Source organism: Podarcis filfolensis, assembly GCF_964270895.1.
Source record: "Podarcis filfolensis genome assembly, chromosome: 15".
NCBI classification, from domain to species: Eukaryota; Metazoa; Chordata; class Lepidosauria; order Squamata; family Lacertidae; genus Podarcis; species Podarcis filfolensis.
The window spans coordinates 15,803,541-15,825,373 of NC_139618.1; the positions used below are offsets into that span (position 1 = coordinate 15,803,541).

Consider the following 21,833-nt stretch of genomic DNA (forward strand, 5'->3'; position numbering starts at 1 on the left):
TGGGAAATACCTCCCGCTAAAACAGAAAGACACTCTCCACCTCAAGCAGTTTTGTTTTATTTTAAATCAACATAAGCAAGGAAAAGAAATTGCACATTCACGCTAAAACCCTCAACAGGAATGATCAAAGTCTTCATTGCGACGTTTTCTTTTTTTAAAAAAAGTCAATCATTCTCCCCATCCTCACAGACGTCAGCCCACTCACACAGTTGACGCTGGCACTCTGCACGCAATCAATGGAAAGGATGCAGCCTGGGGTGGCGGGGAGGGTCCCAAGCTGTTTCCCTTAGCAAGCTCAGGATGTGGTGGCTACCTGGCTGGGCAGAGACGTGACTGAGGTAAAGGGAGAGAGGCAGCCCGAGCTCAGGAAGCACCTGTTGTCTCCACCTTCACAGAATTGGGTTTCTTTTGGGGAGGGGGAGGGATACAAAGGGGGTTCTTAAAGACAGCACCATTCCCATAGCAAGGCACTGCTCTGCTTACTACCAGCATGCCAATGTCATTTATCCACAGGGCAGTGATCTGTGGAAGCCTCCTCCTTTTAGAAACCTCCCCCCACCCCACATCCAGGGGCTGGATGGAAGCTTTTGGCTACTGCCTCTCCAATAGCCCAGACAGAACACTCACCCCCCATGCCAGGCACCCTCTAAATGTGCAAGAGCTCTCAAGCATTACAGGACAGACAAAGCCACATCCACATTATAAAACAAGAACATGGAATGGGACGGGGAGGGGGGGGAGGCAGGCGAGGGGCTCCCAGCCTGAGACTGTTGCTGCCCAGCCACCTTCCGCTCCTCAGAGCTCCCCACCCCAGCTAATTTCCTAATGAACAGCTTTGCACTTTCACACACTTCTATGAACCAAGCTTGAAGGAATTCAAAGGCAATTTAGCTTAAATACAAAAATAAAGTTTCATTTTGTTAAAAAATGTTTAAATATTTTTTTTCCTTAAATTTAGAATTAGGCAGGCTCACGCACACACTCTCACACCGTTGTCTCCACTGTATGAAAAAAGCTGGCAGACACTGCACTTTCGCGCTTCAAGAGGGAGGTGGGGGGGGGGGGAGAGGAGCTGGGATGTTCTTTCCCAAAATGAAGGGAGCTCCTTAGAAGAGGAGGGGGTGCTCTTTTGCTTGCTGGAGCCTCTTGCAAGCAGTGCTGTGTAGTAGGGCAGCCGGTGTTGTGCCATGGCAACCCTGGCAGACTGCAGAGCCCTCCCACATTAGAGCCTCTTCTCTCCCACCAAAATCCAGTGCAGGGAGTCAAAGGCGCTGGAGCTGTGCAGCCCTGCTAGGGAGGGCGGCCTTGCTTCACCTCCCTCTCCTCCTCCCAGATAACGCACATAGAGCTGCCCCCTGCTTAGCACTGCCAGCCTCCCACTCTGAAAACTCCCGAGTGCTTGGCTCCACTCGGCACACGTAGCCACGCAGCAGCGATGCTGCTACCACCACCGTCCACACCCAATTCGGCGAGGTTCGTCTCCCTTGGAGACAAGACAGCCACCCCCCCAAAAGAAATGTTTACAGCAAGTCCGGCATTACCAACATGCCGCCACACATACAATTAAATTCTTCCTCCAAACTCGATTCACAGAGCAATTGAGAAAAAAAAAAGGAAAGGGAAAGAAAGAACACATTCTGTGAGCAGAACAGACAGACGGATGATTGGGGGGGGGAGATGGAAGAGGGCAGGGGCTCAAGTGAAGCAGCAGCAGCAGCAAGGGGGTGAGGTGGGGAGCTACCTCTTCACTCCCACCCCAGCATCTCCCTGACTGCGGAGGGGGTCCCAGCCACGGAGGAACAGTGATTAGTGTTTCGGCGAAGGGCCCCCAGCACAGCGACTGCAACCATGGAGCCCCGGCAAGGTGGTTTTGCCAGCTGCAAAGGGGCTCTCAAGGTGGTGTGGGCCACAGCATCATAGGAAAAGGACCCCAAGCCCATGGTGTGTGGGGCCTCTGCCCTGGATCAGGAGAACCTTCTGCCACTTGACTCCAGGAAGAGGGGAGGGGGCTCCAGGTGGAAACTGGCACACCGCTGCTGGCCTCCTCCCAGCTCACTGCCCTCCCTTGGCAGCCAAAAAAGGGAGCAGGTTGAGGTAAGGCAAGAAGGTGGATGGGAGGGAGGAGGGATCCACAGGGGGCTGCTCACATGGGGATAGGTAAAGTAGCCGATATGTACAAAATTTAATCCAGACTCAGTCATGGACTGTTCAAGTAAAAAGGGCTTGGTTTCTCCTGTCCCGTTTGAGGGGGTAAAAATTGCTCTGGGTAACTTCCTGCGGACGTCACAGACAACGTGGCCCCTAGGCCAGTCAGTCCTGCTGAGGGTGAGCTGTAGAAGCAGCAGCCTCCGTTGGGCAGGTGCTGTGCCCAGGCCAGTCTAGGCCCGACAGCAGGTTGGCCGGGAGCTGGAGCCCAGCCAGGAAGTCTCTCTTGGCTACTTCTTTCGGGTGTGCTGCCTCCGGGCTTGTAGCCGCTGGCGGGAGCCAGTCTTGGATCCTGCCCCAATGGAGAAGGTGGGGGCTGGGGGTCCTGCAGGGAAAGACAAAGCAACAAGAAGCCCCCATATCAGTCTCGGCTACATAGACAGAAGTCAGAGGGCTCACAGCAACAGCCCCTTCTGCCACACAGGGCCAACTGGATGAGGGGGAAATGTATGTTGGGGTATCCCACAGCCCCCCCATTCACCCAACCCCCTCAAGTTCATGGGAGCAAGGAAGCAGACAGAAATCCTGCCCCATAAAACTCTGCTCATCTTCCCAGACTCTTACCAAAAGGAGGTCCGGTACTTCCAAAGGTGGGGGTGATGGATGATCCAAAGGAAAGGGTGCTGCCCCCCACTGTGCCCGCTCCTGGTGCCGGCGAGCTCTGCCCAAATGTGGGTGGTGGAGCTCCTAGAAGACCAAAAGGTGGTGAAATGAGAGGCCCACCAGAGTAGGGACATGCATCCAAGGGGAAACAAAGCCAAGATGCTAGTCTCTGCGCTTTACTGCATGGGACTGGGAGTAAAAGAGCCAGTCCTTCTCTGCCTTTGCAAGACAATGCAAGGCCAATTGGACAGAATGAGGCAGGTCAGTCTGGACCCGCCTGTCTCCCAGCCAAGGGAGAAATGTCCCCCTCCTCTCTCAACATGCCTCAGTCTGTCACTGACATGGAGGACTGAAGCTTCATGCTCCAAAGCCCAGCAGGAAGGCAGAGCGAGTCCAGCAAAGCATAAAAACCTCGGCATCTGTGAACACCCAGAGACTTTGCATGATTTATTCTGCTGTCAAAATCCAGGCTTTGGGAAGATCTAAAACTTTAGACTAGGAGTGGAGGAAAAGGGATGGAAATAAGGAGGAGGGAGGAGCATGGATGTAAGACCTGGATCCAGGGGAGTGAGTGTACACAGAACATCCATGTGGCAGGGAAAGCGTTTCTCTCCTCCCTTCCCCTACGTTTAACAGATTGTGCCTGACACTGTCTCACAAATTCTCAGGCTTTGCAAAGAGAAGAGGGTGAAGAATGGTGACAGTGGGCAAATGCAGTCGTATTTACAACCTGTTTTTTAAAGGCGGCCAACCCTGGAGAGAAAGGAGCTAGGAGCATGGCTGCAGCAGACCCACCCTGCCCTCCACCTCCCTTGCCCAGGACCCAGGTATGTGTGTCCATCCCAGGTTGGGGAACGACTCACCTCCAAAGGCTGGCTTGCTTTCTTGCGTGCCAGGGATGTTGAAAGCGAAACCAGAGCTCTGGCTCTGGGCCCCCAGAGGGTTTTGTGCCAAAGAAGATCCAAAGGGTGTTGCCGCTGCTGCTGCCCCTGCTGCCCCAATCTGTCCACTGCCAAAGCTAAAGCTCACGGGAGCCGCTCCGGGACCTGCAGTGCCAGCAGCAGCAGCTGCACCCATGCCAAAGGCATTGACTGCTCCAGGGGCCTGGTTGGCTGCCCCAAAGCTGAAGGGAGTGGGAGCTGAGCTCCCAAACACTGGGCCTCCTGCACTGCTGTTGCTGCTCGTGGTCTGAGTGTTGGACCCAAAGCCCGACGTGGCGGAGGTCGTGGCCGTCCCAAAGGAGAAGACAGAGGTGGTGGCTCCAAACGCTGGCTGGGTGGTGCTTTTTGCGCCAAAGGATGGTAGGGGCCCAGTCCCACTGAAGGGTGTCTGTGAGGGGCTGCCAAAAGCTGGTTGGGCCGCTGGCTGGGAGAAGCTGAAATGAGATTCAAAGCTCACAGGCCCTGTAGATGGCTTGGTGGCTGCCTGCTGACTCTCGGCAACTGTTGTGTCCAAAGCCAGCTGGCTGGTGTCCGTTGGGTACGGAGGCGGTGGCTTGGAAGCCGTGCCAAAGCCCCCTGTGAATGCAGAGGCGCCGGACCCAAACATCAGGGGAGGCTGTGTTGTGGCCGAAGGGGCCGTTGTGGCGCTGCTGTTGCCGAAGAGGCTGAAGCCTGCCGTGGTGGTGGTGGTGCTGGGAGCCGCCTCTGTGTTGCAGGAGGGTGCCTGGCTGAAGGCAGAGCTCACCAAGGGGCTGAGAGTGGGACCTGTGGGGGCAACCTGCTTGCCAAATTGGAAAAGGGGAGCAGTGCCGCTAGTGGATGGGGCCCCAAAGAGTGAGGGATGCTGGGATGATGCTGGTGCGGTGGCAGAGGTGCTGCTAGGTGCAGCTGTGGAGGCTGGCATGGTGGGCCCAAAGCCAAAGACAGCCTTGCTTGAGGAGACAGCTGTGGAGTTGGCTGTGGTGGAGAGCAGAGCTGCTGCAGTGGTGGTCACAGTGGCCTCCAGGGGAATGGGGAACCCAGGCGTGGCTGTGGTGGTGGAGCTGCTGGCGGGCAGGGTGGGCACAGGCGCCGGCTGGAAGGTGAAAGGCGAGGCAGCTGCCACTGTTGCAGGAAGAGCTGAGGTGGCTGGTGGGGGCGGAGCCCCAAATACGGGCTTGAAAGTGCTGCTGGAAGTGACAGGAGGAGCAGCCAAGGAGGAGGGCAGAGTCCCAGTAGCCGGGGCAGGCCCAGTCGTGGTGGTGCTACTCATGGAGAAACCCAGCCCCTCGCTCTTCACCAGGCTGCCAAAGACAGGCTTGAACATGGGTGCTGCCTCAGGTGCAGGAGAGGCAGTCGTTGTTGTTGACACAGGGGCTGCAGGAGGGCTAGTAAGAATCCCAAAGAGGGTGCTGGGCTTCGGGGCAGAGGCAGGCCGTGCTGGAGTCTGGCCCAGCTCAGAAGAGGAGGCAGCCATTGGGCTGCAGGTGCTGCTGGCAGGCTGGGCAGCACTGGAGGAAGAAGACAATGCTGTAGTAGCCAGGGGCGCTGGGACACCGAGTGACAACAGTGGGGCCTTGGTCACCTCAGGGGAGCTCATGGGCATGGAAGAGCCCAAATCCAGGGAAGGAGAAGGAGCTGACAGCGGAGGGGTCTCTGCAGCAGAGCCAGGACCTGGAGTAGCAGGGGAGGAAGAGCATTGTCACTATACCAGAGGAAATGCTGCTCAACAGGGAAAGCTCATTAACAACGGTTCTCTGTTTTGCATCAGACAACCACTATTTTCTCTCAATGCCCACCCAGCCTCCTCCTTCATCAGATATCACAGTCTTCAGCTTGCCTTTAAGATGCAGTGTCAAATGTTAAATCCTGAAACTTGTATATTCTCCTTCAGCCACCCCAGCTGTGATTACATACAGGGAGGTTGAAGAGGGCCGAGACTTACGGTAACTTATCTGTCTTGACAGAAACTAACATCTGTACACGGCAAAGAAGCAAATTGTGGGGGAGGGAAGTCTGTGCCCTCAAGAAACTTGTCAGGAATTCCAGAATACTGTGCCAACCTCTCTCTCCCCACCTCCTCTGATGTAGTTAACTTTGTCCATTAATCCCTGAAAAGTGGCTTAGAGTAACCAGCTAGATTTGACCTGAGACTTAAGGTCACCCTGATCTTAACAAGACTGGACATCCCTCAAGGAAAACTCTTCATGAAGCTACAAGCAAGTCTATCGCACATAGGAGCGGGGATTCCACAGACCACGTTAAGAACAGCCACCTGCAACTGTAACTCCCACCAGCTGTGGGCTAACACTGTTCAGCTTCCTCCAGTCCCAACATTATACAGCACTGCTGGCTGTGACTGATAGGAACTGCAATCTCAGAAAGGGAAACATGCCTTATAGAGCACACACACGTAGAGCAGGGGCAGCCAAGTAGGCGCCCTCTCCCCACATGTGGTTGGACTACAGCTCCCATCATGCCTAGTGACTGGCTGTGGTTGGCTGGGGTAGGTGTTAGAAATCAACATCAGGCTGGCAACCCTGGAAGAGGTTCTCCTGCAAGAAGGCACTCCAAATTAGAGAAGCTCCCAAGGTAGGAAATTCCGACTCCTTGAAAGGAAGTGTCACCCAAGCTATTTTTTGTGCCCCCTTGAGAAACTGCAATTGATCAGCTTTTAATGGTATGATGCCTTAAAGAAACTAAGTAACTCGGATCCTTTAGCCCCCAGGGTCATCAGGTGCCCTCCACCAGATAAAAACCCCTCTGGAATCTCCCTCCCTCCCTCACACACCCCTTTCCAAACCAGCATGGCTAGGTTTCTGCAGCAGGAAGGCAGGACACCCTTGGGAAGAGCTGTACCCTCAATCACATCATAGCCAAGCTACTGTCATCCCCCAAGGCCTCCCCAAACCACTCACCAGCTAGCCCTGAGGAGCTCTGCCCATCTTGCATCTTCTTCAGGCTCTCCAGGAGGGGGTTGGCGCTGGCAGCTGTGACAGCCAGCGACACAGCAGTGGACTTGTTAGGTATTGTCCCGAAAGACAGGGTGCTGGGTGGTGAGGTCATCGGCGCTGAGAGTCTGGGAGTGGAATCTGTTGGGGAGGACCAGCATGTAAGGAGCAGAGTGCTTAGGGCTTCAAAAAAATGTATTAAGCAGAATATAAATGCAGAATAAACCCAGGGGCACCCAAACACAACAACCAAGGAGGCAACCAAATGTACAAAGCCAATTGATAGACCTGCTATTCCTGAGAGCCACTAAAGGGACCTTCTTGAGGAGATCCAAAATTCCCTGTTTTCTGTTTTATTTTACTCTGCAAGCCCCTTATTCCAATGCCCTCCCCTCCCTAAACTTGAGACAGTTCATACACAGAGGGGAGAGGGTGCTCCTACCAGTCTTGTCCTCCAGGACTCTGTTGAACCACTGCAGAGCAGCCTTCTTTTCTGCATCCAGGTCAGCAGAAGTGACAGAATAGCCCAGCTGAGGCGGAAGAGGCTGTGGAGAGAAGAGGAGGGACATTGCTTGCTTCAGGTGAGCATGGCAGTCCAGTGGGCCCCCAGAGGAAGGAGGGAAAGCCCTCCAAGGGGCAGCAGAGGCAGCAGCCTGACACCAAGACAGTCTACCTGGCTCAGCCTTGTTTACACCAGGGGCAGTCAAAGCGGTCAGCAACCTTTGACTCAGTCAAGGCAAAAGGCAGTGAGTCAAGGGCTTGGCACTCATTCTCTCTCACTCCAAGCTTGTCCTCAAGGCCAACTAAGTCCAGAAAAAGGAACAGAAGGAGCGTACCATGGTGAAATTATCTTCCCGCCGAGTGGAGAGCAACTGGATCTTCCGCTTGCGCTTGCCAGTGCTGCCTGATGAAGGTGGCGACACTGGTGAGCTGTGCCTGCTCCGCAGGGGCATCTCTGCTGCTGCAAGAAGAAGAGGCCAGAGTTGGTAAGCCCGCGGTTTTATGCATGAGGCCCTGCCCAGCCAAAGGAGGCTTGGGATTCTGCAGCACTGGTGGCCTGTTTCTAAATACTGTCACTTTAAGCTTCTAATAAATCCCAGGTGGACATAATGTGAACATGGGAAGTGAGAGGAAAAACCTTCTAAAATGGGGTGGTTGAGGTGTGTAGCATCCAGCCCTCCAGATGTTGCTGAACTACAACTCCCCTCACTCCTGACAGCCAGGCCAGGCTGAAGGCCAGGGATAGCGGAAGCTCCAGGGAGATTTGGACTGCTACACGTTAAGATACACCCCCTGCCTCCGGCCATTCTAAAGTCTTCCCACCTAGCCTGTATTGAGATACACATTCTGCCTGCCTCCCCACCCGCCCGCTCCACCCACCAAGAGTTTTGCACTTGTTTGTTTTTTGCTTTAAGATCATCACAACAGTATCAATGCCACATCAATTCTGGTTCCTGCTCCAAGTATGTCCACCTTTTTATTAGCAAAGCATCCCTGCCCCCCTCCACCTGCCTACTCACACTCATTCTTCTCTGCTGGCGCCTCCTTGTCTGTCCTCACAGGCGTGGAGTTGATGGACTGGTGAGACTCGTCATCCCTGGAGCAAAAGGAGAAAGCCAGTGAGACCTGACCCTTGAGGACTCATTGCTCTCAAGACTCTGGCAGGTGAAGGGGTGTAGCTAAGGAAACAGGTGCCTTGGAGGACCCTTGCTATAAAAAGTACCTTGTACTGCCCCAAAACACCCACATTAAGGAGTCAGCTTTCCCATTTCACAGAATCCTTCTTCCCAAAGGAGGGACCTTGCCTATTCAAAGGCAAAGTTGGTCTTGTACAAGACCTCTAATGCTTTCACTCAGAAACAGCACTCTTTTCCAGAGGGCGCATCAACATAGGAAAACTGTGGCAATGTGAAAGGAAAGGGAGGTGTTGCTCTGGATGGGAACCATGGGGAAGGGGGGAGTCCTTGAACCCCCCCCCCCCGGCTGGCCTCCTGGCCCTTCCCGGCCTTGGCCCCACACTGCCACAAGCAGGCAGGGAGAAGGTGCACTCACGTGAGGCTGGCGTTGGGGTATCTTGCTTTTTTGTTCGGCCTCTCAGGTGTCTGAGAACGGGAGGATGCTGGGCTGGAGAGAGGAGAGGTGCTTGGGCCGCTCCTCTTCCACACCTGGAGGAGGGAATCAAAGAGGACAGCAGAGGCAGAGTGAGATGGCAGCATCACACATCTCTTAGCTGGAGCTCTAGTGAAACCACTTAGCACAGCCTCAGCCAAACTGAGGCCCTTCAGATGTTGCTGGGCTACAGTGCCCATCAGCTCCAGCCAGCAGATTTAATCCAAGAATGGAGAACCTATGGCAGCATTTGAGGCATTGTTGACTGCAACCCCCATCACCCTGACCATTAGTCGTCCTGCCTGGATGGGCTGCTGCAGTCTAACAGCATCTGGAGGGCACCACAGATGCCCCCTGTCTTAACAGATATAAAATGAACGAAATCCTGGAACGCGGCAGAAGTCACAGCAAGATCAGAGTAATGCAATTACTAAATCTTGCCTTCTATATTAGCCAACAGATGAAGTAACATACTTTGTAAGCATGTTCACACCCTGCTGTTCCCTCATATAATTCAAGATGAAAGTGCTTTCATGGGGGCTTCCAATTCAAGCACTGACCAAACCCAGACTGGCTTCATGTCCGCCAGGTAGCTGGGTGAAGGGCCAACAGGCCAACCCAGAGAATTAGAAGATAAAATAAGATGATAAGTACGATGATGCAAGGAGTCAGGACACAGAGCAACAATGTTCCTAGGAGATGAAAATATTTTTGGAACTCTGAGAGGCCTTTCATGTTCCATGTCCTAAAGGCATTTCATTTCAGGGATAACTTTCAAAGATTAACTAAAGCTACATGCTGCCAGCTGGGCCTTCTACAAGTGGGAACTCTCAGGGGCATCTCAGTTGTCCAGTGTGGCTTTGCCATCCCCATGTTCAATTTTATCTAGAACTAGGGCAGCCTTCTGCAAACTGGGCTCCAGATGTTTTGGACTATGACTCATCAGTTGCAGTCAACACGCCATGAATTATACCAGTTGAAAATGTATAATCTCTATGGGGGGGACGGGGGACCTAAGCATGACTTCTCAGGTATAAACTTTTGGTTTTTCAAATATGAGAAAAACAATTTAAACATTTCTGTTGAAGTTGAGACTTAAGATGATGAAGACCATTGAAAAATAAGTACTGTAACACTGGATTTAGAACTACTGATTTTCTTATTAATTTACACAAAGGGATTGCCGCTCAGTTAATATATTATGACTTGTGATGCTAAATATCTCCAGCCTCCCTGACCATGGGGAAAAGAAGCCAAGGGACCAGCACGTACCTGTGAGAGGCCCCGGGTGGAACTGTAGGAGCTGGCGATGGCATTGCGGATGGAGCTAGGGATCCCCCCTACAGGCAGGCTGTTGATGGAGCTGAGGGAGGAGGTACGCGACCTCTTGGAGGAGCCTTCTTCCAGGCAGTGGGACAGGAGGAGACAGCGCTTCAGGGAGCCAGGCCTAGGGGCAAGAGGCAGAGATGGCAGTAGCACGGTGAGCCACCTTCGACAGGGCTCTCCTACTGTCAAAGCCTTGCTGGGAAGATGGCCTTTTACAGAAATCACCCAATTCATATCCAGAAGAGCATGGAGAGATTTGCCAAACCTCGAACTTCTCTCCACGTATATGAACAATGGCCTCAATCTGCCTCTCCTAGCACAACCATGTGCACAGCAGCATTTCAGCGCCAAAGGACACACGATGAAGCAGATCCAATTGTGGTTTCTCTCTTTTTAAAAATACTTTAAAGCAGGCGAGGAGAGGGGAGAGGATGGAGGTCAGGCCTCTTAACTTGATTGGTGTAACGAGTACTGCTCCCCTACACTCCACCATTATTTGTTAATACCATTAGGAGGAAGCCTTTTTCCAGGCAAAGCTCTCAGTACTTACTTGGGGACCAAAGATGCTGGGGCGCCGTTGGCCACCAAGGGTTCAAAGGCAGACTGTCCACTCCCGCTGCTATCATGGCGCCTGGAAGGGGGGAGAGAAAAGGGAAAAAAGGTCTTCAGAAAACGTAAGAGGGTAGCCGCCACAAGCATGGATCCAGCTCATTACAATACTGAGCAAGGCCAACTCAGCTCTCAGCCTGGCAAGGCAAGGGATGGCATAGTGGCGGATGCCAACAAGCTTGGAAGACCCCAGTTTAAATCTTTGTGCAACTTAGCAGGTGATGCAAGGGGCTGGTGGTTTACCATTTCATTCATTTTTTGAAGGGGGCTATTCAGAAATTAGTCAAATGGTTTTGAGAGAGGGGTCTTGCTCTTTTAGATTTTCCAGCTAATTGAAACTGAAGCCCATCTCAGCAGCCTCTCACCCTCACCCCCACAAAGCCACATTGCAACAGTGCCACGGTCCAGTTTGGAAGCAAAGCGAAGCCAAACCGTAACTGAGCATGAGGCTGAGAATGTGTGGGTGTAGAGTGAGAACCATGATTGCCACACTCCTCCTCCTGGCTGTGCAACCTGTATGACATAGCAATACGGGCTTGGGATTTGTCTCCCCCATGCAACCACAAGCCCAGTTGGAGGCCCAGGAAGGAGGAAAAGCATCTACAATTTCAGCTGCAAGCACCTGAATACTCAAGCACTTGTACACAGGTCCCTTAAACAACCGTGTAGTTCACTCACTTAAGAGACTTGGGGGATATAGAGAGTTCCAACAACATGTAGGAACCTGAGGCTCACTATGTCAGCAAGAACCCATTCCTGCCTTGATAGGGGCAAGGTACGACTTGGGTTGTTTCTGCCTTTTCTCAGTGATTAAGCATCAATGGTTCTGAGGCCGACATCTTCAGTCCCAGGATCTCAGCCCCTTTGTGCCCTAACGGATGCTGCTGGCAACCAGACAGGCCACTGCTGACTGTTACCTCCTCTTGCTCTCCTGGCCACCTGGGACATTCTGGTCCTCCTCTCCCTCCTCCTCCTCCTCCACGGCCCTCTTTCGGCTCTCCCTGAGAGCGCTCAAGACCGTCTCTTTGGCGCATGGGTCCAGGGTACTGTTGGGCGTTGCAGAGAAAGCCACGGGGGAAGCCAGCTGCTCCAACCTGTGAATAGGAAGAAACAGTAGTCATAAGGAATCGGAGCTCTCCTGCATCCCAACAATATGCTCTCCCCCAGGAGGCAAGGTGTCCCCACCCGCCTGAATCCAGTGAGATATTGTTGGCAAGAGTTATGGCTACATAACTCTTATGAGAGTTATGAGATATTGTTGGCTCCACATCAGCCTGAGGGCTGGCTCATGACCTCACAAAGCTCTTCTAGGGCAACAAGCTGATGCTGATTAAGAAGTCATTCTAGGGCCATCAGCTGAAGAGGAGGAAGAGAGGGTTGGCTGCTCACACCAACCAATCAGGACTGGCCTAATGAGGCAACAGGGCCAAGTGAGATTTAGGCTGTGTATACACCCCAATTTTACAAAATCAAAATCCACCAGAAGGGATCTTCCCAATTTCTCCTAGCTCTACCCAGTCATTTTAAACATTTATTGGAATTGTGTTTTAGTCTGGTTTTTTTTTTTAAGTGTTTGGGCTTTTTGTTTTGTTTTGTTGCATTTTGTTATGCTTATTGTTTGTTGCTTTTGTTAATCTTTTGATTATTAAAATATAAAAAATAAACCCATGAAGGAATTGCTTGGCTTGGGACAGATCCTAGCCAGAGACTTACAGTGGGGAACGGCAGAGGCTGCTGTCTGGCCGAGCAATCTTCACCGTCACAGGGCTCCGGGCCAGGCTGGAGTTGTGGACAGACAGCCTGTTTTTACGCCGATATCCATCCCAGCAGATTGAGGGCAGGGTCCCCAGAGAGGCGTACTGTGCCTGCTGGATGGGGTAGCGCCGCCGAGGGGACAGCATAAAATGAGGTGATGCAGAGAGGTGGTCCCTGAAGAGAGAAAAGAACATGGTCAGTCAAGACAGAGGGAAAGAAGATGTTCAAAGAACGGCTGGCCTTTCCGCAAAAAGTACCAGCTGGAAAAGGAAACCCTCAAACTGAACAGGCAAGTTCTCTTCTTGGCCACTACAAGGGGTTTCTTTTCACAACCATGATCCACTTTGTAAGAAGAACCTGGGGAAAACTACACACGTTCAAAAGCTGAGCACTGATGGCGCTCTGAGTGTCGATAACCTCAGCCACAAATAGCAAGACACATGATCCACCAGTTTATACTGCCGGTTGCTTTACTGCCCTGGCAAAATACTTGGCAGACACTGTCCTCACTACACCAACCTGAACACTAGTGCAGCAGTGGCTGGATTCAAGTGTGGAAGGCTTCTGTTATTCATCTGAAAGATATACATCAAGCAATCTCCATCTAATTGTTAAAATCACTGCTGAGCTGTTAAGTTCACCTAACCTAACAAACACACATGGAGGTTGTGAAGCTCAGATATATCACATCAAATGTATGGCATTCTATTGAACACCCACATGAGCTCATGGAAGGAGAGAGGGGCTCCTCTAACAGTTTAAAGTTGGCTGATTCATGTTCAAAGAAATGAGGTGCCGAAATGGGCTCCCCACCTACTTCATAAGGAAAAGTCCTGCCCCAGCAGCCTCTCAAGACAGGAGAGGGATATGCTGGAATGCTTTCCTCAATTCCTTAATGCAAGGCAAGCACATCAACATTCAGGCCTATGACTTCAGGGATGCCTTTATGTAAGGCAATTTCCTGCAGAAGACAAAAAGGTATTTCTCTCTTCACAGCACACATTTCCTGGACTTGCCATCTCTGAACTCATCACAATGCAGAAAGTTTTGGACAAGCCACTTCCACACAAGGGACTGGAATGAAGATGCTGAGAATCCAACCCTCTGTGAGGAAACAAGCAGATCACACTGCAGCTACAAGAACCACCACACCCTGCATCCTGATGCTTCTCACATTAGCCATCCTGGTGCCTCTGGGAAGCCCCCAAGCAGGGGGGAAGGGGCAGCAACCCTTCCCAGCATCTGATTCTGCCCCTGAAGATGTCTGAAAGTTCCATTCAGCCATCAACAACCCTCCCCCCTCCTCTGAACATGCCATCTAAGCCAGGGGCCAATGCTACAGCTTGCAGTAAGCAAGCCCCATGGATTAATCCTGCCTATAGGAAGAAGCATTTTCTTGTCTACTGGCAAAGTAATCAGCCACCTGAGGTTCCAGTCTTATGGTGGAAGGAAGTCTCCATATAACCTCACCATTTCCTATACGCCATGTGTAATTTGATAAACATCTATCTAGTCCCTACTTTAGTAGTGTTATTTGCTGCTAAACAAAAAAGCCTCCAATACATTAGCCTTTTAGAGCACAAGAAGCTGTCCTACACAGAGCTTGGACCAAACTGGTCCACCTAGCTTAGTACTGTCTGTATTGATTGGCAGAGGCTGTCCAGGGTCTTCAGCAGGGGACAGACACTCTCCGCCCTTCCTGGAGGTTCTGTCTAGGATTCTGTCCTACCACTGGGACACAGCCCTACCCCTCACAGGAAAGCTACTGCCAGCAAAACGACACACGCCTGAGTTGGGTCTTTTTCTTTATTGCTTAGACCATTTACACACCTAACTATTCTGGCTGAAACCAACATCACTCGAAGTGTCTAACCTGCCCTTTTAAAAATACGATGGTAAAGCTGATAAAGAATGAATAACAGAATCTCTCTCAACACAGTCTGGCAGCAAGCACAACTGTTGATCCCAAACTGGCACATTCAGCCTTGAGAAAAAAGCCTGGCTGGTCTCTAGGCAATGATGGGGCTCCCTCAGGACATTCAGCACCCACTGCTTTCAACTAAAGCACCTGGATTAGCACTACACAGCAGGGTGATTAAATGTTCCAAGGCTTTGAATGAAAGTGAAACAGGAGGGAGGGGAAAGGAAACCTGAGCCTTTCTGTGTTGGAAGCCCCAAGAGGAATAAGACAGGAGCTCTAGAAGAAGAGCAGCAATAGATGGGGAACTTGGAAGGATAAAGAAGTCCAGGATCTGATACTAAAATAATTTAATGAGAAGGGAGTAAAAAGACAAAAGCTGAATGACACTCCAGTGCACTGTCAAATGAAAAGCCTGGCCAGGCAAGTTATTGTGACTAATTGCAACCAGGGCCAAGAGTGGGAAATGATGCAGAGCAGAAAGAGCAACCGGAAGTGGGAGGAATGCAGTGAGGTGGGCAGGAGAGGTTGCAGCCCACATGCTCCTCCAGGCCACGCTGGGGGAAAGGTCTTGCCTTTCCTGATCTGTCCTGTGTCCTGATCTGCCCTAAGCTCCCTTGGTCCCCCATAAGACCTTTACCAAGGGTCCCCCAGAGACCCCTCTAGCAAAATCACTCTCTTCTTCCAAAGTTACCCTGGAACCATCATAGCTACAGAAGCTGCCTCAACGCAAAAGGCTAAACCCTGGGGAACAGAAACTGCACTTTTGGGCAGGTGCTCAACAGCAGGTAGGAGAAGTGCCTTGCCCCACATGCAAGTGAGAGGTGTGTGTGTTGGAGAAGAAGGAAAGAAGGTTGGGTTCAAGGTGTGGAAGGCGAACATGTGGATGGTTGAGGGAGCTTTATTTTGCACATCCACGTGCCCAAAGATGAAGGAACTCCCTAGACAACTAGTGGAGCAGGAAGAATAATGGACAGGGTCAGCTTCTCTTCGGTTTGCTTTCCCATCTCCAATAAATGGGCATGTGCTCTGCTGGAGGCCCTGCTTACAGCACAAGCAGCAGGCGTCTTTCCTCGCCACAACCCACCACCCCGCATGTACAGAGTGCAAAACAGCGCTCCTCTCTTCCTCCGAGCATGATTGGAGGTTGTGCAGAGAGGTGTGTGACAAGCTTCTGCCCCCTAAACATGTGCAGAGTGCCGAAGGGCGCTCCTCCTTTCTTCCGAGCGCTCTTGGGTGGGGGGCGTGGAGAGAGAACTGTGCCTGCCGCCCTCTTCTTACCCGCAGCTCCCTCTTTGATGCTGCTGCTGCAACTGCCGCCGCTTCCTTTCGGGCAGGACCGGGGCCGGCGAGGCGTAGCAGCATCCGCCCCCCATGGCAGGGCCCCCGTTGGCCACGGCCGGGGAGAAGGCGCGGTGGGGCAGCGACGGCGGCCCCTTCATCTCCTTCCCGAAGCCGCTGCCTCCCGCCGAGGACGAGGCGGCCGCCCAGGCTCCCCCGGCCGCCGCCGCCACGGCCAGCGAGAGCGCCGCCCCGGACAGGCCCAGCAGCAGTACCAGCAGCGACAGCGACGCCGCGGCCGCTGCCGCCGCCGCCGCGGGGAAGGCCCAAGCCCGGCCGCCCTCAGACGACCCTCCGCCTCGCCGCCGGCCCCGCTGCTGCTGCTCTCGCTCGCGAGGATTCCGCCGCCGCGACGGAGGCCACCAGCCCCAGCCGGGCCCCGACGCGCCGCCGCCCCGAGACATCGAGGCCCCGACGCGCCGCAGCCGCCACAGCCACTCGCGCTCTTCCCTTTCCCGTGCCCGGCATGCACCGCGCGCCCGAGGAACAAGGGGGCGTGGTCCGTGGAGTTCGTCGGCGCGGGGGAGGAGGGAGGGAATGGGCGTGGCCTGGAGAGAACGCGAGGCCTCTTTCTGCGAGGCGGAGGGGAGGGAAGGAAGGCGGGAAGGAAGGAAAGTGGGGCGGGGCGCCTGAAGCGCTGAGGTGAATCTGAGTCGCTTTCTCTCTCGCTCTCCCCAGCCTGGGTTGACCCCTGGGCAGGCGGGGATTCAAAATGGTCTCCCTCGCAAGTGTCCCCGAATTGGCCATGAGGAGAAGAGGAGCCCGGCTAACAGGTCATAGAAAATGTCTGGCCACAGAAGGAGCTGAGGAGATGTTCAACAGTGGTTACAGTCGCAAAAAGGGGGAAACAAAAAGCACGAATTACGCGAATAAATAAGAATAAAGTAGAAACAGTAATAGAAATAAATTACTAACACGTATCAGTAAGAAAAACAACGCACACGGGGGCAACAATCCCCTCATGGAGGTAGACTGCGATGGTGCTTGGAGGTTCTGAGTGCATCCAAGCAAGTCCTCCCAGTTGGAATGAATTCACCAATGATTATGTTATTCATTTCAGTGGGTCCACTCGGAGTAGGACTGAGTAAATTAAAATCCTTCGATCAGCTGCGCTGGATTAAGATCCAAGGTGAAAGGTGAAAGGCAGTGCTGGTAGGCTCAGCACCTGTCCTGCACCTCAGCCATGAGTAGCCAACATGGCACTTTTAGCATGTTGCTACAAGACTCCCTACTGCCTTCAGCCCTAGCCAACATTGCCAATGTCAAAGGTTGATGGGAGCAGGAGTCCAGCAACACCTGAGCTCCCCACATATGTCCTCCACCTCTAGTTAGAGCAGCCTACTCTGATGTGGCCCAGTAACCATGTATATTGGATTGCAGCCTTAAACCAGTTTAAGGATTATCCTTCCTCTTCAGGAAAAACTAGTTCTGTGAAGGGGAGCTCTCCAGATGCAGCAAAACACAGCTTGAAAATAGATCTATTTTTTACCCTTTTAAAAGAAGAGGGTTAAGTGTGGGGTACTTCTTTGGATATATATAAACCATCACCACACTCTGGCATAGCACCCATTATCAACCATCACCTGGGTGCAACCATCCAATGAAGGCTAGATGGGAAGCAGAGATGCTGCTCCGGTTCAAGCAGACCAACAACTCTCAGCTCCTTTTCTTCCATAATGGTTTCCATCACATTTGGTTCTAATGAGAACTCTGTAGCCAATAGGAATTAGTGCCAGTTTGCTGTTTTTTCCTCCTTTTCCCTTTAAGGGCTTTTAGATTATGACTTGTAGCATGAGGCTTGTATTATTATTTATCTTTGTATGTCCACTTTAGGAAGCTATCTCCTATCAAGTCAGGGCATAGATCCATCAACCTTAGTATTTGCTGAGTGGCAGCAGTTTGGAAAATGCTGGGAATTGAAACTGGGAGCTTCTGCATGCAAAGTGGATGGTCTGCTATTGAGCTTCAGTCCTTCCCCAAAGGACTTTGGTTGCCTTTTCCACTGAAGTGCAGAGTAAAAACAAAGGTTTTAAGTACAATTGCCCAGGGTAGGGAAATCAGGTCCTCGCTCCTTAAGCAGCGCCTTACAGAAATAAAACAGCATTTTTCATTTGCTCAGGTGAGACACCCCCCAATGAGGACTGTTGTACAAAAGGCCAAGGGCCATTACAGCACAGGGTTTACCGAACAGAACTCCTGAAGGGTGTCAGAAGCTCTTCTACATTTGACAGCTGGGACTTTCATAAGAAATTAAGTACCAGAAGGCTGGGCTAGAAGAAAAGATCCAATGAGTGAATTTCACTGAGACCCAACCCAGCCGGCACTCTGCAAGCTGCTTTGAGCAACTCCCTTGTGGAGGGAGAAAGCATGGTATAAATGTTTAAAACAATGAACGATGGTGTGGACAAAGGTGCAGGAATGAATGTGGTGATACGAAGTGCTTCAAGGGGTTATCAGGGTGTTGAAAGCTGGTATCTGATACTTAACCTTGAGCTCGATGCAGCTTCTAACAGCTCTATGTACTTCATATTGAGTCATTCCAAAAGCTCTGGCCCTGTTCTCCCTAACCATTACCCTTCTCTCTGTGTCATGGCCTAAGGGGGCCATTGTTAAATTCTAGCCTTCCACAATGGCACAGAATGAGAAGTCAGACATGCATATTTTTGTGTTATTCTGACCCCAAAGGCAGGAGGACGGTCAGCATGCTACTCTCTCCCTGCCTTTAGCCCAACCCAGCACCCCACATATTATTTTGAACTACAACTCTCATCGGCCCCAAGCTGGAGGGCACTGGGTTTAGGAAGGTCAACCAACTCTACTTTGGGTGCTGGTCTGGCTAGATTGTTGGGTTCACCTGATCACATACAGAGTAAGCTGGAAAAGTAAGTCTGCCAAAGGGAACACTGTGAGTCCTGGATCTCCCTCTTACAAATTACAAAGCCAACAGAACCGGGTTGAAATATTTATTTAAAAATTGAAAACACACATTCAACATATCATACAAAGGGGGGGGGAATCTTGTATTTAATACAATAATTAAAAAGAGAGCTGGCACCTGGGTCAACTGGTAACCTGGCCCCAGACCTGTGGTGAGTGATTTTAGTCACTTAAGGGATACTGCTCTAATGGAAGTTTTTGTTTGACACCCCTCACCCCAATTTAGGAAAAGTTTAAAAAATAGAGGAGAAAGAGCGAGCACTGAGGAAGTCACTTTACTAGTGAGACAAAATGGCCTTTCTGCCAGGCTCAAGACATCACCCTGGCAGGCAGTCTTCTTTTTTGTCCCCAACATGGGTGGCCCGTCAGCCTGAAAACCTGAGGTAGTTGGGGGGGGAGGGGACGGAGGGCAGAAGGGGTTGCGTAAGGGTAGTTCAGTGCCATATGGAGCCCCTTCTCCTATCATGTGCTGTGGCAGCAAGGCTGTTCCTGCTGCTTCGGAGAGAGAGGCAGGCAGCTGAGTGGCCTCATTCAAGCTGGCGGTGGGAAGAGAGGGCTATTTGGTTCTTGGGCTGCTGCCACCCAGATGGCAGGAAGGCCGGGGGCATTAACAGGCACCACTTGGAGAGGCTGTTGGTCTAAGCAACGACTTCTTCAGAAGAACTGGAGAGGGGTAGGCAAGTTGGAGTAACTCCCAACAGGGAGAGCAAGAAACCCTGGCTCCTCTGTGGGTCCCTCCAGCCCCTGCACCCCAATGGCAGTGTGCGAAAGACAGACTGATCTTGAGTGACTTGAGGGCAAGGAGGAGGGTCTGGAACAGGCCCAGGGACACTGTGGGACACAGCGCCACAAGTCAGACTCATAAATTTCCCTGTTTTACCTTGTCAAAGGCTGATCGTGGGCCCAGTCCAACCACCCACTCCATTGTTAGAGCTTCCAAAGTTCCCAGACTCTTTGGCAGCCCTTGGGACCATTTCAGATGACCCAGGGAGAATGTTACATGATGGTCACCTTTGTTTGGATTGTAGCTTGAACCCTCCCGCCCTCAAGTTGAATCAGGCTGGCCTGCCGGCAGATACCAGGCGCAGGGCAGTCCCACCCGATGCAGCAGGGAGGTTCTCTGCTTCCGAGTGATTGCCCCAGCTGGAGCAAGGAGCAGGCACACATTGGATTGCCCCCAGTGGCAGGTTCTAATCTAGGGTGTACAGGTGTATCCATGCTTGTGTGTGTGTGTGTGTGTGTGAGAGAGAGAGAGAGAGAGAGAGAGCGCGCACATACTCCTCTATCATGAACGAGGACAGTGCAGGGTTGCTGCCCAGATGTTTCCACTGCTGTATGGCTAATGACTCACAGTGATCACAAGGTGCCTGAGGCAGCCAGTCATGGAAGGCAGCATCAGTTGGGTGGGGGAAGAAGCCAAGTCTACAACAGGATCCACATCGCCTTGCGTTGCTGGCTATTTCAGATTCCGTTCGGTCCAGGGAGGGCTGATGGGTTGTGCTAATGGACTCCGTGTGAGAAAAGGGCAACTGGCCAGGTCTACGTATGAGCAGGTGGAGTCCCTCACAGAGCCCAACATGAAAGCAGCTGCTCTGGCCCCATCAGACCCTCGCCAGCTCTTCCCGCTCTGAGATTCTCAGCTGTTTATTGCTGGCTCAACACACAGTGGGCTGCTCTGAAGCAGCAGAAAGGCCTGCTTTGTTGGAGCGGGCAGCGGAGCCAGAGAAGAGAGGGGCTGTGAGGCCAAGAAGTGTTTCCTGCCTGTTACGGGATGGCCTGTGAGAAGATGGCTGCCACCCATCTCTGGGATGGACCTAATCCATCCCTTCTGGGCACCATGGTCTGTTTGTACTGAAGACCCTCCAACCCTGTCATCCCAGGGTGGTCAGGTGTGTACACACACACACACACACACACACACACACACACCAGTTTCAACAGGTCCTGCCACCCTCTTGGTTCTGAGGACAAGAGGTGGCAGACAAAGAGAAGCAGCATGAGCAGAGAGATGTCACCACGGGCCCTGGTGTGGGTCGAAGGTCAAGGCTGGCAGCTCGAAGGTTGTGCAAATAAGGAAGTGAACTGAAGGTGGTGGAGGAGAGAGATGGAGTACGACTTTTGCAGAGTGGCTGCAAAGCTGGAACGACGCCCATGAGGCCAGTGTGGGCTTTGTGGGCTATGGCAGGCAGTGCATGTGGATGCTGCTACTGTTGCTGCTATGGTGCTGGGGAGGTTCCTCACCTCCTCTCCCTGTGCCCCCTCTGCCATGGCTGCTACTACCTTCTTGACCAGCAGGGCGCCCTTGCTGGCCCAAGAGAGAGAGAGGAATGTCTTTGTGGTGAGCACAGGCTTTGCGGTATGTTCCAAAGGAGTTTATAATTCGTGTTCGGAAGCAGCTGCACCAATGGATGGTGCCTCTTCTCCAGCTGTCTCCTCAGGGGGCTAGATTAGCACCTGGGCAGAGAGAGAGAGAGAGAGAGAGAGAGAAAGGGAGAGAGAGAAAGGGAGAGAGAGAGAGAGAGAGAGAAAGGGAGAGAGAGAAAGGGAGAGAGAGAGAGAGAGAGAGAAAGGGAGAGAGAGAAAGGGAGAGAGAGGGAGAGAGAGAAAGCTCTTTGTCAGGTCTAGGCAACTAGGGAAGTCAAGGTATTGGCGTATATGTATGAATACAACCCATAACTAACCTGCTTTTGGAATAAATCTTTCAAGCACAGTCTGGATTCAAACCTCAGCTATGGCTCCAGCTGGGGTTGCAAAGGAAGGAACAACAAAATAATTGGGAGCTCACTCAAGAGCATGCTTCCATTTCTTCCTTTGATGTTTGACACCTGGTGGCAGGTGATTGACAGATAGGCAGCTCCGCTTACCTTCCAAATGTGGCCTATCAGAGGAGGGTGGGCTATTTCCTTACCACTGCTATAAGGTAAGGCTTTCCTTGACCCAAGATTATTATTATTTTTGGCAGGGGTGCTCCACAAACAAAATTTTGCCCTTTCTGTGGTTGCAGCACTAACTCAAGGTGTTGGGAATTGAGATGAAAGGGCCTTCAACTGTGGTTCCTTTCCCTTTGCTGGTCCTCAGTGTCTTAGCAGGAAGGAGGCTACAGGCCCAAGTTGGGAGAATTGTGGCTAGGCCAGCAAGCCCAGAACCTGCTGTGGCCCA

General features: G+C 52.2%; 2 protein-coding genes across 5 annotated transcripts in view; both read right to left on the reverse strand.

Annotated features, from left to right (window-relative positions):
* Positions 1-41: 41 nt before the first annotated feature.
* Positions 42-16,219, reverse strand: POM121 (POM121 transmembrane nucleoporin). Its single transcript, XM_083588371.1, has 13 exons — positions 15,678-16,219; positions 12,437-12,652; positions 11,641-11,817; positions 10,665-10,745; positions 10,061-10,235; positions 8,732-8,844; positions 8,200-8,276; positions 7,516-7,640; positions 7,122-7,224; positions 6,647-6,820; positions 3,672-5,402; positions 2,770-2,892; positions 42-2,530 (listed from the first exon to the last, which is right to left on the reverse strand). Exons 1-13 carry the CDS (start codon positions 16,139-16,141, stop codon positions 2,436-2,438), a joined length of 3,654 nt encoding a protein of 1,217 aa, XP_083444497.1. The 5' UTR covers positions 16,142-16,219; the 3' UTR covers positions 42-2,435.
* Positions 16,220-18,686: 2,467 nt separating this feature from the next.
* HIP1 (huntingtin interacting protein 1) overlaps positions 18,687-21,833 on the reverse strand; it is a 69,862-nt gene continuing 66,715 nt past the window's right edge. For all 4 annotated transcript variants that reach the window (XM_083588405.1, XM_083588408.1, XM_083588406.1 and 1 more), the window contains exon 31: positions 18,687-21,128. In XM_083588405.1, coding sequence (XP_083444531.1) covers positions 21,109-21,128 — 20 coding nt within the window. In that variant the 3' untranslated portion in view covers positions 18,687-21,108. The remainder of the gene's footprint in view (positions 21,129-21,833) is intronic.